Source organism: Prorops nasuta, unplaced genomic scaffold (genome assembly GCF_024137725.1).
Source record: "Prorops nasuta isolate Cenicafe-Biocafe unplaced genomic scaffold, Cenicafe_Pnas_1.2 PNAS00005, whole genome shotgun sequence".
NCBI classification, from domain to species: Eukaryota; Metazoa; Arthropoda; class Insecta; order Hymenoptera; family Bethylidae; genus Prorops; species Prorops nasuta.
The window spans coordinates 4,583,689-4,601,011 of record NW_027116802.1 but is presented as its reverse complement, the minus strand read 5'-3'; the positions used below and the strand labels follow the sequence as shown (position 1 = coordinate 4,601,011).

At 39.9% G+C, this 17,323-nt stretch overlaps 6 protein-coding genes across 9 annotated transcripts; all 6 read right to left on the bottom strand.

The window, feature by feature from the left end:
- Positions 1-604: 604 nt before the first annotated feature.
- On the bottom strand, positions 605-3,042 carry LOC136773423 (ATP-dependent RNA helicase DDX55). Of its 2 annotated transcripts, none has more exons than XM_066727103.1 (6): positions 2,878-3,042; positions 2,684-2,794; positions 2,332-2,604; positions 1,877-2,235; positions 1,599-1,796; positions 605-1,482 (listed from the first exon to the last, which is right to left on the bottom strand). In XM_066727103.1, exons 1-6 carry the CDS (start codon positions 2,977-2,979, stop codon positions 756-758), a joined length of 1,770 nt encoding a protein of 589 aa, XP_066583200.1. In that variant the 5' UTR covers positions 2,980-3,042; the 3' UTR covers positions 605-755. The 2 variants fall into 2 exon arrangements, with proteins under 2 accessions (XP_066583200.1, XP_066583201.1); XM_066727104.1 differs by having other exon boundaries at positions 2,687-2,794.
- A 1,327-nt stretch (positions 3,043-4,369) lies between these two features.
- Positions 4,370-9,505, bottom strand: Atx2 (Ataxin-2). 3 transcript variants are annotated; one of them, XM_066727397.1, is made up of 6 exons: positions 8,184-9,505; positions 7,960-8,068; positions 6,702-7,856; positions 6,015-6,590; positions 5,763-5,943; positions 4,370-5,616 (listed from the first exon to the last, which is right to left on the bottom strand). In XM_066727397.1, exons 1-6 carry the CDS (start codon positions 8,219-8,221, stop codon positions 5,090-5,092), a joined length of 2,586 nt encoding a protein of 861 aa, XP_066583494.1. In that variant the 5' UTR covers positions 8,222-9,505; the 3' UTR covers positions 4,370-5,089. The 3 variants fall into 3 exon arrangements, with proteins under 3 accessions (XP_066583494.1, XP_066583493.1, XP_066583495.1); XM_066727396.1 differs by having other exon boundaries at positions 7,960-8,081; positions 8,185-9,505; XM_066727398.1 differs by having other exon boundaries at positions 5,775-5,943; positions 7,960-8,081; positions 8,185-9,505.
- Positions 9,506-10,025: 520 nt separating this feature from the next.
- On the bottom strand, positions 10,026-10,952 carry LOC136773807 (uncharacterized). The gene is made up of 2 exons (XM_066727719.1): positions 10,403-10,952; positions 10,026-10,313 (listed from the first exon to the last, which is right to left on the bottom strand). Exons 1-2 carry the CDS (start codon positions 10,442-10,444, stop codon positions 10,026-10,028), a joined length of 330 nt encoding a protein of 109 aa, XP_066583816.1. The 5' UTR covers positions 10,445-10,952.
- Positions 10,953-11,098: 146 nt separating this feature from the next.
- On the bottom strand, positions 11,099-12,038 carry LOC136773373 (apolipophorin-3-like). The gene is made up of 2 exons (XM_066727009.1): positions 11,653-12,038; positions 11,099-11,579 (listed from the first exon to the last, which is right to left on the bottom strand). Exons 1-2 carry the CDS (start codon positions 11,950-11,952, stop codon positions 11,253-11,255), a joined length of 627 nt encoding a protein of 208 aa, XP_066583106.1. The 5' UTR covers positions 11,953-12,038; the 3' UTR covers positions 11,099-11,252.
- A 467-nt stretch (positions 12,039-12,505) lies between these two features.
- LOC136773513 (uncharacterized) lies at positions 12,506-13,104 on the bottom strand. The gene is made up of 2 exons (XM_066727247.1): positions 12,907-13,104; positions 12,506-12,801 (listed from the first exon to the last, which is right to left on the bottom strand). The coding sequence occupies exons 1-2, from the start codon at positions 13,087-13,089 to the stop codon at positions 12,577-12,579; spliced, it is 408 nt and encodes a 135-aa protein (XP_066583344.1). The 5' UTR covers positions 13,090-13,104; the 3' UTR covers positions 12,506-12,576.
- Positions 13,105-14,037: 933 nt separating this feature from the next.
- Positions 14,038-16,445, bottom strand: LOC136773806 (uro-adherence factor A-like). Its single transcript, XM_066727718.1, has 2 exons — positions 16,287-16,445; positions 14,038-16,197 (listed from the first exon to the last, which is right to left on the bottom strand). Exons 1-2 carry the CDS (start codon positions 16,443-16,445, stop codon positions 14,038-14,040), a joined length of 2,319 nt encoding a protein of 772 aa, XP_066583815.1.
- Between the last annotated feature and the right edge of the window lie 878 nt (positions 16,446-17,323).

Genomic DNA, 17,323 nt, shown 5'->3' with positions numbered 1-17,323 from the left:
ATTATAATGTTCCTACACGTGACAGAAATATTAATCCAACTATTGTAATCCAAGTTACAATCAGAAACGAAATAAATTTTAATTAGATTCAATTATTCATATAAACTTCAAATATACTGAATTGAGTATGTGTATAATAATAAAATGTCACTCTTGACCCCCCCCCCCCCAAAGTTTATTCCATACATACTAGATATCATGTACCTGTTGCTCCTTTATTTGTCAAAAGACGGTAGAGGAAATCTCTTTCTGCGGTACGATAAGGTACTATACTGAAAATTCCAGTGCCCACTGAACAATTAAAGCATCTATCAACTTTACAAAAAGATAACACTAAAACCCCCATGCAAACTGTAAAATAAGTTTAATAAAGGTTTTGCATGTAGGAAATAAAAGCAAAAACAAAATAGTGGAGCAAGGATAAAATCTACGTGGTCTATGCGGGAACCCCAAGACCCCAATCTTCCATAAAAATCAATGGGAGATTATTCGACTGCACCGGGTGTATAGAAATTCGCCTATTTTCTTAAATCAGTAAACAGGGATGGAAAAGTATCGGGTCAAAATACTGGCAAAATAAAAAAATCTTCATATTTTTAATCATTTATATTTCGCTTGTTATTCGTAAGATTCTTGATTTATTCAATACTTTTCATTTCTTAGAAACGCTGCCTCAAAGAAATCTGCAAATATCTTCATATTTTCTATATTTATATATATTTGTACAAAATGTTCATTGCAAACACTATTTACAATTATCCAAAAGCTGTATCAAACTCTTCCTGCGTAATCTTTTTCCTTTTAAACTTTTTAATCAGAGCTATATCTTTGCTCAGCTCCTCCAATTCTCCTTCATCAATAAATTTTCTCTTTTTCTTTTTCGGTACACCACATTCCAACTTTTTGTTTGTTTTCTCCTTACGCCTTTTACGTTTTTCTTGACGTTCTAACTTTTTCTGTTTAGCCTCGGACCATGCCTCTGTTTGTTTCCGCTTCTTAATCTCCTTAGTAGGCCAGATACCGGTGATTTTAAATTTATTTAATTTCTCTTGCCTATTCAGCTCTCTTTGTTTATTCGCATAAGCTATAGAATTTGTGTCTACAGTCATTTCGCAAAAACTAGATAAATCCTTACCCTGAAGTTCCGGCATTCGAGGCAACTTCAAAAGACCAAACCCTAAGGCCAATTTTCCTAGATCTATGTCTTTCAATCGTAAAATTAAGTTACATTCATGCTTATTATATGCTTGTATATAAGAAACAAATGCTCGGTTCGCCTTATCAAACAAAAGTCTGTCTTTCAATTGTAATTCTCTCATACACTTTACGCACTCCTCGTAAGTCTTATCAGATGAATTTATATCGATTTTTTGCAAATCCACTTTCTGATTTCTTTTTATGAAGTCTATATAAGCATCCTCAGATTCCAATAGAAATAACAAAGCGTTACCTTCTCTTCCAAATCTTGCAGTACGTCCGCACCTGCAGGTAAAAATTGCTTCCATTTAATATATTCCAATTGTTTTCTGTCTTGCTTCTACATAACAGAATGGCGATAAGCAAGCTATAATAATCAAGAAAGAAAGCTATATCCATACCTATGCACAAAATTATTAGCCGAAGATGGAGGATCCGATTGTAAAACCCAATCAACTTCTGAGATATCAATACCACGTGCCATTACATCGGTACAAACTAAAATACCATGAGTCACACGCCGAAATTCGTCAAAAATTTTATGCCTTTTCGATTTCATTTTACCATGAAGCGCTAATACCGTTACGGACGAAAAGAATCTGCAAAGTAATAATACATTATGCTGGTTACAATCGAAATCTTGCCATTCAAATGTTACATAAGCATTATCTTCACTTACTCCTTAATAATATCACTAAAATAATCTACACAAGCACAAGTTGGAAAGAACACCATGTATTTCTTAGTAGTGCCATTAGTCTTAATAAAATCAATTAATGCTGACAATTTTTTGTCTACATTTACTATAGCATAGTTGTTTTTTAGATTAATAGGCGTAGATGTATTAGGTTTTTCCTTTACGACAATAAGGGCTGGATTTCTTAAGCCTGCTCTAATCAGCTTTTTCAATTCTTTTGTCTGAGTAGCAGAAAATAATCCTGTCCTTCTCAACCTAGGTAGAAAACTTAAAATTACATCAATAGACGTAGAGAATCCCAGATCAAGTAGTCTGTCTGCTTCATCCAACACAAGAAGCTCCTGAAGTAATGGTAAAAATATTTTGATAAATAACAACAATAAAATTATTAAATATTCTATCAATTGTGTAAAGTTACTACCATAATATTTATTTACCAAGGACTTCACCCATTTACTTAAGTTGAGGTTTACACTATTGCTTAATAAATCTTCTAATCTTCCAGGGGTTGCTACAATAATATTAACACCATTCTTTAATTTGTTTATATCCTCTGTAGTAGTTGTGCCACCAACAAGTAAAACTTGTTTCAGAACAGGTAGCTTGTTAAGAAATTCTGATAAAACCTCGCTGATTTGTATGGCTAACTCCCTAGTGGGGGAAATTATTATTGCTCCAACCTCATATTTCTTCCATTTTTCTTTTCTTCTCTATAAAAAAGAACTGAATAAATTTCATACTCTTCGTTTTCTATAAGACTTAAAAATAATCAAATTAGATTGATATTACCACCTGCAATATCTCAAGCAAAGGAACAAGAAAAGCTAATGTTTTTCCGCTACCGGTAACTGCTTCTGCAGCAACATCTTTGCCTTGTAGCAGTAAGGGTATACATGCTGCCTAGAAGCAACAGTTGTTATTGCTGATGATTTATTTTTATTATTTATTGAAGTTATGTGCACCTCCCATATTTTAACTCTTACCTGTACTGGGGTCATACTTGTATAATTTAACTGCTGCAAGGTATCACGAACAGGTGTACTTAGTACACCCAATTCGCTCCAATTTTTCTTCATTGTCTGCATTCTTATTGCTCTTTAATGTAATAACCTCGTTATGGCTTGCACTTGCAGACGGTAGAGGTTAAGTCACTGTCAACACTCAACATTCATATAAATCGAAAAATAAGATACCTGCGCCATCTATCGACTTATTAGTAAAGGGACGTAACACCATGCAATCTCCTAATTCCCCAATTGTGCAAGAACAAAATACATCATGAAAAGCAAAAATGATAGAGGTGAAAGTATTGTAATAATTAATGTATAAAGTAAGAAGTAAAAAATAATAAATTTGGTAATAATAAAAAGAAAATTGCCTTTTCAACGCATTTATTTTATTACGACGTGTTATTGTTGTTCTTTATTTTTAAATCTCTTCGATATAAAATTTGTGTTTAACGATGCCACGCATTGAACTAATACCTTCTGTAAATAAGGTGTGTCCTTGCTTCCTTCATATATACACGACTAGGTCTAAGGCCGTAGAAGCTTGGCGCTTTATTAGCTTTCCATCATTAGAGATATAACTCGCTCGACTTTTTTCCTTTATCATATTTCTGAATACTATATGTAAGAGGTACAGAATTAACAAAGAATCCATCTGCACGCACTTGATAATTATACTTGAATCTTCTTCGAAAAAAATCTGCACATATCGCATGCTTTAAAAACAAGAAAAAAACATTAACTTTTTATACCTTAAGAATGCACTTAACTTTACATTCTAAATTCATTTTTTATAACAATATAATTTACGAAATGTGTGCAAATAAAATACTGGATTCCCATCAACAGTCAACCCTCGATAAAAAATGCAAAGTTCACACGTCGAATCAGCACTGCTGAATTATTTCTGTTACAGAGTACATGCTAGATGCTCGTCGAAGATAATTAAGGAGCATCCAATATTATACAAGAGCCTAATAAGCTTTGTACCTCTTTCATATAACCATCATTTTTATATGCATCTTCTTCTCCACTTCCAAAACGCTTATCTCAACGTTTAGCAGATCAGCGATGATTAGACCAAATTTAAACATTCAGTATCCGTATACTTAAGCATACGTTTTAATACAGTTCATTAACAAATCGTTTTTCTTTTTCACTATTGTTTATCCCCGTTATCTGTCTCCGCCAACTCCCGTTAGTCTACAAAATGACGAATTTTACCCTGCATACATGCGCCTCAGCTGTCCCTTATCCTTGCAATGCGGTAGACAGAACTTCAAACAGCTTTCTTACATCAAATGTTCATGTTTTCGTTTGGTAAATCTTCTTTGTCTTAAGAAAACGTCAACTGAAAATATATTTTTCATACGTGTTCCTGAATATTAAATGAACTACCGATGAAAAAGAAACAAATATTGCAACAATCATGTAATCTCTTTTACTCCCCCCCCCCCCTCCCTTTTCTCTCATTCCATTTGAAATACTTAAGTCAATAACACAATTTTTGTCCATCTAATAATTTTTATGAAGGGGAGTACCGCGTGTATTCTATCTTTATCATGTCAAATTTAAACGTATGATAGGTTCACGATGAGAGACTCTTTCAAACAGTAGTCGAAATGAAGAATAAGCCGGTTCACCAGCCAGCCTATCCAATTATTATAACGAACCGTCCCATAGGCTTGAAAGATCACCTTTTCATTTTTGCGGTACATAGTTGAAAAATATTAAAATTATGGTTAGAATCGGAGCAAGGATGGAAGGCATATCAACGAAGAATAGAGGTGAAGAGGAGAATAGCTTGCAGTACCTACAACTTTTGTAGCTTGCACGAAAAAGAATAGGATTTTAAATCCGTCGGCACCTTTGTATTTGGCATATCTTTCTGATATTAATATTTCTAATGCATGTCAATAGTGCCGAATAAACGTTAAGTATTCTAGCCATAAAGCGATTTGCAAAATAACTTTGTGTGACATACGGTATATAAAGTACTTTCTTCCCGTCCTCTCCCCTCCACTCACTCTCTTGCTCTTTCTCTCTCTCTCTCTCTCTCTCTTTCTCCCTCACTTACTCTCGGAATGACAAACGTCACTAAAGCAACTTGAAATTTTAAAAATTGGATCTACCGTCTGCAGCAGAACTACTAACAGCTCTCATTTCTTTTGGCAGATAATAACCGTGGCTACTGATTGTGCGGCAAAATAACAGGTATAGTTTGCTGTGTCCCCGGTGGAGGTTGGGGTTGAAGGTACTGCACGTGCTGTGGTGGAATTTGTATATGTTGCGGTATAATGGGGCACATGATAGGATAGCTTGGAGCGTGACCTTGTGGAGGTGGCTGTGGATAGGAAGGCTGTGGAGTGCCAGGTGGATTATATGCTCCTGGTGTGTGTGGCGGATTTGGATTTGCCGGCGATGGCGTCTGACTGGGTGGCTGTTGAGCAACGTGATGTGGATGAGGATTCATATACTGTATTCCTGGCGCTTGTGGTCCTGGCGAGTCATGTGGATGATGATATGGTGTAGCCATATGCGGTGGTGGAGGAGGCGCTTGTACCATGCGAACCATCTGTTGATATGTTGGTTGACCTGGATAAGGCACCTGGAATGGCGGATGCAACGGTGCTGGCGCTAAAAGCGGCTGCCCAGTTGCTGCTGCTACTTGCATCTGAGAAGCTATATCAGGTCCACGATGCTGCATCATTGGCACTGGAAAAAACAAAAAGAAAGTGCCAGAGAAAGAATATTTTACAATGAAAGAGAGAAAACGGAAAAATAATATCAAATGTTTCAGAAGCCAATAAAGCCTTGTGCTCGTATCAGAAATATTAATAATTGTCAAATGTGTTTGATACCTAGATACTGACTTTTCCGGAACCTGGATACGGGTTGTGGTGGATGCTGACTGAACGCAGTTGGTGGTTGGCTAGTCATTACGTATGCCGGCATAACAACCGTAGCAGACATTGCTGCTCCGGCATACTGGGGAGTCTGTGGTGTATGAGGCCTACTTTGCGTTGGAGTGCTTGGTGAACGCTGATACATATTATATTATAAGCCATTTTAGATCATTTTTAGCATTACTCTTAAAAAATCTTTGAACTTACCGGTGTAAAAGGCTTGGCATTTGGATTAAATTCTTTAGCATTTGGATTTAGCGTAGATTTTTTAAAGGCAGTCGTGATCTTATCAACAGCTGGTTCTTGAGTAGATTGTTGTACAACTGGTGCAGCTTGCTGAACCTGTGGCTGCGGCGTTTGTTGTGGAGGACTTGCAGGACGAATTGGTATAGGACCAGGCGGAGGTTTACTGGTTATAACGGCTTCCTCCTGAGCGCTTTGATGTTGCTGTTGTGGCGGTGGTAATGGTTGCTGCTGTTGTTGTAGCTGCTGCGACGGTGGCTGCTGTTGATGGGGGCTCTGTCGTTGTGGTTGTGGTTGTTGCTGCGGCTGTGGTGGCTGCGGCTGAGGAGGTGGTGGCGCAGTGTGTTGATGTGTAGGTGGTGGGTGATGCGACTGGGTAATTTGCGATTGCACTAAATGCGAATCTTGTTGATGTTGTTGTTGCTGCTGTTTCCTGGTAACCGGTGGGGTTTCTTGAGGTGAAGCTTCCGCCAATTTAAAGTCCGATGCGAATTGCCGCAGCTCCGAGTGTTGCTCCTCTCTTCCACGAGGAACAGGGACCTTTGGCAAAATAATTATTTTCTTTTATAATTTACTAATTCTTTTAATTAATTTTAATAAAGCAAACCGGGAAACAAAGGGCTGATGAAGTGAGAGATTCGTTATACGTACTTTTCTATGCTCTGGTTTATGCGGCAAAGTCTCGCATCTCTGACTCTCAAGCGAGCTCTGCTGCTGGAGGGGTGGATGTGGCTGATGCGATGCTTGCGATGATTGATGCGTTGAAACCAAATTTTGCTGTGAAAATGGTGCAGGGGGGGCTTTATCGTTCTGATACATTTGTCTAGCAGGTCGCTCGCGCTTATCATTATTAGCCATTTTGTTAGGTGGAAGTTGCTGTGCAGGGTATGCCACTTGAGGCATGGGAGTGGGTTGTGATTGAGACTGCGATTGTTGTATCACTGGAGCCGTTTGAGAGGTCGTTGCAGGAGGTACGAATGGCGGTGGTGTATTATATACAACACCACTCGACGGGATTCCTAATGGATGCTGAACTGGTGGATGGGCAGTTTGCATTCCAGCTGGAGCGCTGGAAGACTGTGAAACGTTTGCTGTTACCGCGGACGGAGGTGATTGATTCAGTACATTTTTGTTATTCGCAGGTCCAGGTGACGCTGGAGGTGGCGTAGCTCTTATCAATTTTCCTGTATTCCCATTTTTTTTCTTTAGCGGTGGAGGCACATATTTGTCATTTGGAGCTCGAACTACCGCAGCAAATCTTTCCTCCTCATCGCCATTTTCAAGCTCAAGTCTCGCTCTATAATTTGGCTGAGACTCAATTTCATGAGCTATTTCAGCTGCTTTCTGCTCTTGCTCCTTATAATCTTTAGTATCTTTGCGTTGTAATTGAAAAGTATAGCCAGCCAACGAAGGCTCAAATGTGGTCGTTACACCATACTGTTGCTCATTTTTACGGAACATTTCATTTACATCCCATCCATTGGCTGCGCCATCCAGTTCTAAATCATCCCCATTCATACTAGATGGGCCATCCCATGGCTCTAATTCCTTTTCTCCAATTATACCATTAAATTTACTAATTGCTGTATCTGTTTGAAACGTATCACTAATGGCATAATCCAAATCAACGTCTTTAGCCGACATAGTAACTATATCCTGTGGCTTAAAAATTAGTTTTTCCACAACACTGTCGACAGTAATTTTTCCTGAACTATCTACACGATGAGCCATTTCCAAGACTACATCAAATTGACTAGAGAATGTTCTAAAAACACCCTCGTAAACAGAACCATTTTGCGTCTGGATCTGCAATAAAAAATATCAATAAGAATAGTATCTGTTTGTTTGTTGGTAGTAGGATAAAAATGTGAAGAGATAAAAATCTTTGCAATTTTGAGTAAAATAGTACCTGTACAGTATTACCAACATGGCTGGTAATCGCATGCATAAAATGGGCATTATTATATATGCCTTCTGCAGCAATGCCTCTCTCCTGGGAGCCTCTAGCCCTGGGAGACCTACAAATATACCAGAATTACACGAAGACATAATAGGCTTGCTCTTTTGACCTAAATGATATATACATCTTCAGCATTTTACAAAGAAAATGTAAGAGGAAGGAAAATATAATACCTGTTGGTATTAAGGCGTTTGTTTCTCTTGCCATTCATCCTGCCACCCGATGACGGTTCTTCGCCAGTGGTTGGTGGATTTCTGCCGCCGATTTGTTGGGGGCCTTCTCGTTTCCTAGTGGGGACCGGAATTTTGACTAATTTTACGGTGACTTCCGAGCGTTAAAAAAATATTAGCAGCGTAAAGTCCCGATTAAGGGATTAAGGGATATATTTTTATGAACGATAATATTTAGTATTTAATAAGGTAATGGATGCACGTAAAAGGTAAAAAGTATGGATTAAAAAGAAGAAAGAGTTTACACACACAGGAAAGAGGTAAAGATGTAAAAAGAAACAGAGAACAGAGAGAGAGAGAAGAGAGAAAGGCAGGAAAGGGTAGACAAGGCAAACGAGAATGAGAGACGAGAGGATATCGCGTGAGAAAGCTTCTCCCGTTATACTTGATAGCTTCGGTGCATTCGCATAGGATTTTCCTTATAGGTTATATCCCAGGAAGGAATACTGACTCGGTTGTGGCCGTTGCGATTTGTGGCTGTTGGCTGTGACTTGACGCGCGTATAGCGAATTTAGCGCGTGCGTGACACTTTAGGGCCTAGTAGGGCAAAGTAGAGATGAGAGAGCTTTATTACTTGTACTTGACACAAGAACAAGACTCGGGTATGGAAAGCAGAAAACTTGGCCTTCGACGGTGACACGGCGGTGGTAGTGGCGGTGGCGACTGGCCACGGACAACAATTCACTCGAATCAGTCGAATCTCTTGTTCTTGAACGGGATATCCCCTTCTTCTTGAGATCGTCTAGCCAAATAGCTATATAGCTTTCCTGTCTATCCAACTCACTGAATATCTCCGAATCGTTCACCACGTAATAATATCTATCTACTTTGCTTCAATCGCCCAAATAGACGAATTGTTACTTGGGTTACTTGTTAGTTGTATGTATCAGCGGATTATGCTATAGTATCTGTAGCCTACTGTAGCTGTGTTTGTGTGCCAGGGCTACTCTGTACATAGGTGATATAGGAATGCAGTGCTGTATGTGTATATGTATCCTGTGATGCTCTCTTTCTCTCTCTTCCTATACCCCTTATACAGCGTACGTGACGTAACGTAACTCAAGCAGGCAAGAAAGCTTTCTTCAAACTTTGACTACAGAGTCTGAGTTTTTTTTCGAATTTTTACCCGGCCAGCTTATTGAACTAAAGGAATCAGGGAACCGTCACTCTTGAAACTGTTCTATTATAAAATTATCTTTGTTTAATCAACATGTGGTAAACGATCAGTTTTTCGCACACAAATCGCCCACAATCAGCCTGATATCCCTGCGTGACTGGTGGTTGTGTCCAATACAGTCGCCACCTAGTGAAATTTCCTTGAAACCCTTTTCGTATCACTATCACTATATCATATTTCCTATCCGTTTATTTCATATCAGTTATTTTCATAAACTTTTTTCTCTTTCGAATCAATGGTGAGGAATTTTTATATACATGTAAAACAAAAATAAAATTAACATTATGCATTATGTGTAGAATGTTGCTATATTGAGAGCGGAGCAGCAGCAGAAGGATAATATACGTTTAAAATAGAGTGAGAGGGAGATAAATGGTCAGAGGGGGGGGGGGGGGGGGAGAAGAAGTATAAAGTATAAACACGAGAAAGTAAGAGAGCCATCTTAAGAAAAAAAACTGTACACTGTATAGTGCTGCCCCCTAGCATTACCTCATACGAACCAATTAAAAGACCATTAGATTCTACATTGATTAACGTCGATTGGTAAGAAATAATTTATCTTTATCAACAATTATTTGTAAAGAAATTTTTTATTACAGTAAAAAATCTCAACTGTTTTTATCATCGGCTTGATAAATCGCATTGATTCTTCGTACAAAATTTTTCGTTTTGTCAGATACAAAATCATCAACTTGCCCAAGCACATGAATAAACTGTATCATTTTCTCAAAACCAAGATTAATTCTTTTCTGCTTTTCCAATACGGAATCATCTATCGGGCTTGTTACTTCGTTCTGTTTCGGTGAATCTTTATTTAAATATAGCTCCGTAAGTTTTTCCAAAAGATTTTTGTGTTCCTTGGTGAATTTTTCTTCATCGCAAAGTATCGTTGTTATCTGAAGAAGGTTAAAAACACAATAATTATTATATAATACTAATTTATAGAATTAAACATTGCACTCTCCAGACAAATTTTGAAACTCACCGTTAGCGAAGCTACTACGAGTAAAAGGACAAAAAACCTCATTATTACAGTACATGAGCCAATGAATTAACGATCGTCAATACAGTGGTTGATTGCGATCGGGTATTTTGGTTTTTTATTCAACGGAATATGCTGATATTTAGGAAAATTCTTGCTGTTAGATTAACTTTTCAGAAATTCGCTGACGTGCAAATTGGCATGGATCTTTCGCGAAATTTCTTCATGTAAACGTGGAAATGCTATACATATATATATATATATATATACAATGCATGGCCTAATTCCATTTATTTGTCGTCACAATGAGATTCTTGATCTCATTTCAACTTTATTTTTTTAGTAAGTACGTTATGTATCTTATATATATATATATTATTTGAAACTATCGTGCTATCTTTTGATACACAATTATGAGAGTTTAAATTTACAAGCATGATTATATATATGAATTCAATTAATATTTATATTTAAAGACAACATAGGATATTGATCGAAGTCATATTTTTTTCTTAAATGTATAATAAAATATGTCATCGTGGAACTTAGAATTATTAAATCTGGTAGTTTTTTTTCTTGTTTATATTTACCACAAGCACTAGGCAATAGCAGCAAAGAACGAATCCTTATACTCTTATCGTGGATCAGAATAACAGGAAATGAAAAAGGAAGGAAAGAATTATAGAGATAAACAATGAATTAAAATCATGATAAATAATAGTTGATATTTTGCAATAAAATAATAATAATTTTTGACAGAACAATGTTATCTTGTGTCTCGCACACAGATTTGTCTGACCGTCTGTCTGTCGTCTGTTGGTTCGTCTGTCAATCGTCTAACAATAGTCAAAAATCAATTGCTGGGCGCAGCCTTGTTGGCGTCAGCAGCTTGTTGCAGCTGAGTGTTCAAATTGGTAGTGGCTTGAACCGCAAGTTCCACAGCTTGCTTGGTGAACTTGGCAATGTCTTCTTGCACCTTTTCGGAATTTTGACTGATGGCCTTAGCCGCCTTGTCCGACTCCTTGACGAGAGTCTCTACGCCTTCTTGGAATTTAGCTTGAAGCTGCGTGGCCTGCTCCTTGGCGTTCGGGATCTGTGCGTTGATATCGTCAACGACCTTGCTCAGCTTGCTTTTAACATCGGCCCAAAGTCTCTCAACCTCTGGACTCTTTGCCTTGACCTGTGATCAACCAAGAAGATAAGCTATGCGTATGATGTAGCACGAGAATTAGGAAAGGAATGGAAAGACTTGCCTCCTCTGACACCTGTTTCACGTACTCTTGAACATTATTGACAAAATTTGTGCTCTGATCCTTGATGGTGTTGACGACGTTCTGTTGATCAGGAAGATTCAACTGAGTCTGGATTTGTTTGGCCAGTTCCTTGATATTGTTCTGAGCTTGGTTTATGATATCCGAAAGTTGGGCAGGCTGATTGGCTGCTGCCGGCTGGACCTGAGCTGGTTCAACCTCGCCCGATGGCAGCCCTTGGACAGTCGCGATGACAACGCCCAGGAGGCTCATCCAAACGAAGATTCTACCGCTTTTCTCCATGGCTTCTTATGATATCACTATATCTCCTCACTTTTTTCACTTTCTCTGCACTTTCTCGCCTACAACTAGAATCGACTGATGGAGCTTTCCTCCCGGACGATCCCTCTTATAGTCCATTCTTATCAATAACTTGAGGGGCAAAGTGCCGATTATCGCTTTTTGTCTCATCTCGTCTCGCCTTAGCCAGCCCCTTGCTCCATAGATCGATCTTTCAACAAAGTGTACTATAATTCAATTCTATTGTGTATTAATTAATTCTGTGTAATTTCCTCTCGCAAATCTCAATTATGCAATTGCGCGCAAAAATGTGCCATTTGTAATTCAGTCTCTCCCCCTCCCTCCTAATCTATCTAGCTCACGCGAGCGCAAAATCGCGTCGTGCAGAATTTTGCGAGTAAAGTTTCAACTATAGTTGCATAATCGCGTGGCCTCGTGGTATAGCCAATGACTCTTTAACCTTAATTTAATCAGTATATACACGGAGTACTCTTTAATTTATGGGCCAGAACCATTTGAAGAGGAGTAGGAGAACAGGAAGAGAGAAGAAAAGAGATTATTGGATTAGATTTATTTGTCAAATATTGAACATTCCAAGAAATATTTGTACGTAAACCTTGCTAGTTTCTAATTGGTTTTCGGAACGACATTCTCGAATTGCTTGCGAACATTTTCAGCAGCGTTCTGTATATAGGTTTTGCCACTTTCCACGTATTCGTTGATCTTAGGGTCTTTCAGGAAATCCTCGACGGCCTTGCTGACAGATTGCGCGGCATTCTGCAGGGTTTCCTGGATCTTCTTTGCCGCCTCTTTAGCTCCTTCGTCTTGGGACTCTTGGGGTAACGGTGTTCCCTTTTCACGGAAAGAAGCGGGTCAAGTTATAAGATAAACCAATAGCGCGATAAAAATATGTTTATAATTAATAACTTTGTGAGTTATAGAAATTTTTAGAATTACCTGAATAAGGCAGGCGAAGCAGATCAGGAGGAAAGCGAGAAGAAGATAACGTGCCATGGTTGTATACAATTGATAGGTGTTTACAGAGTTTATAATAGAGAAAGAGGGAGAGAGAAGTATTATTGGTTCTATGCCGTAGCGTTGATGATGATGCACTGATTGTCGTGGAGTGTCGACAGTCATAGAGTATATGTACACTGACCAATAAGGAGAGAGAGAGACAGAGAGAGGAGAGGGAGGTTAGAACTCGCAGCCTAGGAACGATAATACATGACGGGGTCAAAGTTCAAGCTGGTGCTGGCTAGAACAGTACGATTATGCGCGTTTCTTCCAATGCTCACTGTCCACGTTTCAGTCATTTTTCAGTCGACTAAGTAAAATCATGCTAATGGGGATCACTGTACTATATATATATATATATATATTTTCAAAGCGAAACGTAATAAGAGATAGGAGAAAAAAAATACATACGAGTTACAAAACATTATTATCGAGCGCCTTTATCCGAATAAAGAATACATACACAGAGTGGAGAATGACTATATATATATATATATATATATATATATATATATATATATATATATATATATATACATCAGGAATAAGAGAGGAAGGAGCAAAAGAAGATAATCTATAGTTAGCGGTTCGTACAGTTCCGAGAAGCGATTTGTATTATACACGTAACAATAAAACTCAATAATCTTATCCCCTGATGCGTAAAGTTTACGCCTCGCTGTCTTATGCATCAATGCTTTTGTGTATTTCAGCGGCGAATAAGAAAAAGAAGCTCGTGCTGATTTTCGTGTCGTAACCAGATTCAGTTAAAGCGAACATGATAAGACGCGAGAGTAGAGCTAGATCACGGGGCCAGAAAAAAAAGAGCAACTATATCTAACGGTTCTCGGAATGTAGAATTTTTTTTCAAAAGATTACCACTTTAACGAGGTAACGGCGATATGTAATCGGTGAAATTTTTCGCACTCGTTGCGTCATGGCAATTGAAATTCGAGAGCGTTTTGATGACCAGGTCATACAGTTTTTGTTTACACGGCATAATTCAATAAATAATCGCAATAGTATTTTGTAATTTGATTTATTTAAACGAGAATACAGAAGAATCTAGAGAATTTAGATGGCATAGGAGAGTGCGGAATCGGTGAGTGCTCTTACGCAATCTGGATCGCGAAAATCGCGAGGCGAAAGATGCCAGATTTTGCCACCGTTGCGGAAGAAGGAGGAGTATGATCTAGGTTTGACAAAGTTGAAGCTGATTGGGCTGACAGCATCCAATACTCGGCCAAAGAGAATGGCTCTGTTCCTCAGTCTGATGGCAATGGTGTCACCTGGTGCAACAACGTCCTGTCCAAGGACACTCACTACTTTCTCACGGGGCAGGATCAAAGGTAGTTGAACCGGGAGGTAGTTCCTGACGCGTTGCGATGCTGAGGAGGCTGATGCGGCTGAAGAAGCTGACGCACCTGACGCACCGGATGCAGCGGATGCTGCAGAAGCGGCAGAGGAGGCTGCGTTAGAAATTCCTTCGGTTACATCCAGTATCCTTGGGATCAGACGAGGACTGGGACGAGCAGATACGGTATTTGCGGAAGATGCAGCAGCAGCGGAGGAAGAGGCAGCGTTAGAAAGTCCTTGAGTCATATCCAGTATCCTTGGGAAGAATCGTGTTCTGGGACGAGCCGAAACGGTATTTGCGGATGACGCGGCTGCAGCAGCAGCGGAAGAGGATGCAGCGTTAGAAATTCCCTGAGTTACGTCGAGAATCCTTGGAATAAAACGTGTCCTGGGACGAGGCGAAATGATATTAGCGGATGATGCTGAGGCAGCAGCAGAAGATGCAGCGGAAGCAGCTGCAGCTGAGGAAGTAGCCACTGTAGGCGTTACGTACGGTACGGGCAAGATCCTGCTAGTCGTTTCAGTCTCAGTCTCTGTCTCGGTTTCAGTCTCGGTTTCAGTCTCGGTTTCAGTTTCCACTACTTCGCTCCTGACAACGCTAGGAATGTAGGTGGCTGCGGGTCTGATGTAAATTGGTTGAACTCGAGGTGCTTCCTCAACGACTACCTCGCTAGTGGAGGTAGTGTCGACCTCGGTTACGGCACTGTTGGGTACAACTTCGGCTGGGATGCTGTCCTCCACTTGGCTGACTGCGGATGTGGCAGCAGAGGCGGCGGAAGCAGCAGCAGCAGCGGATGCAACAGCTTCGTTGAAAACTGGTCTTGGCCTGATTGGTCTTGGTCTTACTACGATCGGTCTTGTTCTTATTGGCAAACTGTACTGAGTCTCCGTCTCGGTTTCGATTTCGGTTTCGGTTTCCGTTTCCGTTTCCGTTTCCGTTTCAACGGCTGGTTCGCTCCATTGTGGGAAATAGCTTGGAACTCTAGCTACGGCATCCTTGAAATACGCAACCCTCTCTGTCAAAGGTTGACGGATTTGACCGACTCGATCAAGGAAGACTTGAGAGTTTGAGGCAGCAAGAGCAGCGGATGAAGCTGCAGCGGAGGCCGATGAAGCCGAAGCAGAAGCCGAAGACGCTGCTACAGCCTCGTTACCTAATAAGCGAGACACGCCTTCGTGTCCTCTCAGTTCGAGCAGCTCGTAGCGATTCAAGAGGTGGATCAGTAAACCATCAGGGCCAAAGATATTCAACACTACGTCAATGACGATTTGACGAAGCAGATGCAGAAGCCTGATAACGACGGCCTTGATCCTGTGCAAAGTTTGTGCAATGCTTGGCAAAGGGATCGATACTCTCAAGACATCGGTTACGGAGAGCAGGTGCTCCGGGTTCTGCAGAAGAGCGTCCACGAGAACCGGTCCACGTTGCAAAAATCCTGCAAATCCTAGATTGTCCAGTGACTGCAAGTTGTCGTACTGTACTTGTTGGATCTGTGGTCCTAGCGACAGTTCTTCCCTCAAATTCGTTACTGCTACCAAAAAGTAGTGCCACAATTTTCTCAATTCGCAAAGCAACACGTGGATGATTTCACCGAGAACGTGTCTATGGCGGAAGGACAAGGCGTCGGCTTCGCAGGAATGAGCATCCAACTGAGCCACTGGTATAACTTGGAAAAATGGTGCGACGTTCAAGAGCGAGGAGGATGAAGCTGCTGCTGCTGCCGCGGCTGCTGCCGAAGCTTGTCTCTTTGGTAAATTGCTGAGTTCCTCGGAGCTGGTCGAATTCAATTCCTTTTCCAAAGATTCGAGCTCGGACAGCTCGAGAGCTTTCAGTACGGCTTCCTCGAGATTCTTGATGCTCTCTGCTGATTCGGAATTCTGCAAAATCCAAGAGTTTATAGAGTTCTAGGAACTAGTGGTAGATATGTTTACATTTCTTATAGAAAGAGAAAGAGATTTTTCTTTACCTCCTCCTGCAGCGCCACCGTCTCATTTTTGATTACCTCGGTCGACGTCGTCTCGAGGCTCAACTCCTTTACCGACTCAGCTTTATGCCCGGATGACAGAGTCAGCCATGTGAGCAGAACGATGCTGAGCATCGCTGTTCCTCTCGTGGAATGCTTCATTGTCCTCTTCGCTGCTGCGGTAGGAAGTTTCGGTATGATTCGAACAAGCAATACCTACCTTCATATAGGCCGAGCATTCTCTCGCTATCGAAAGATAGAGCACGCAGATCGTGTTAGGACCGGTCAACACGTAAGATCGAGATTGAGATTTCACGACTGCGATCAAGATAAGACTCGTTTGTGTATATTAATGAGTGTTTATTTGACATTAAGTGATTATTAACAGTACAGACGAGATTAGAGTAGATTAGGCACAGGTTAGGTCACAGGATGGTACGAGAACACGATCGACCCTCGTTTTCAGTCCGGTTAAACGCCTGATGGGTCGATCCTCGCAAACTTCGACACCCATGTAATATCTAAAAATCGTCAAAACCGTCGGTTAGCAGTTTGCTCTTGACAATTCGTGCATGTCTCACACTCTACCTACCTGCTGTTGGGCCTTGTTACTGGTGCTGGTGCCTGAATGCCAAAATCATAATTCCTGCCTGTACATACTGGTCGTTCTTGCAAAGCTTCTTCTATATTGTAATTATAAGTCTTTCCTCTGAATCGATCATTTAACAAATAACAGTCTAACCTCGGTTCTACTTCACCTTCCATTAAACCCTGCCTCGGTACCTATGAGAAAATAATGAAAATTCTTCTTAAGGAGATTCTGTAGTCGTATATCTACTGTACTTGTCAGACATGTTTTAAATTGGAAACAAGTAAGATCCTTCCACAAAAGTGAAAAAACAATGCTAAAATATCAAATAACAGTTGCAACACAATGTAAAACAATTAATTTTTGACATCGAATCAATAATCGTTTTATTGTGAAAAACGAATTTCTAAATAAATTATTCACAATGTTAAAAATCAAGAAGGTATGGATT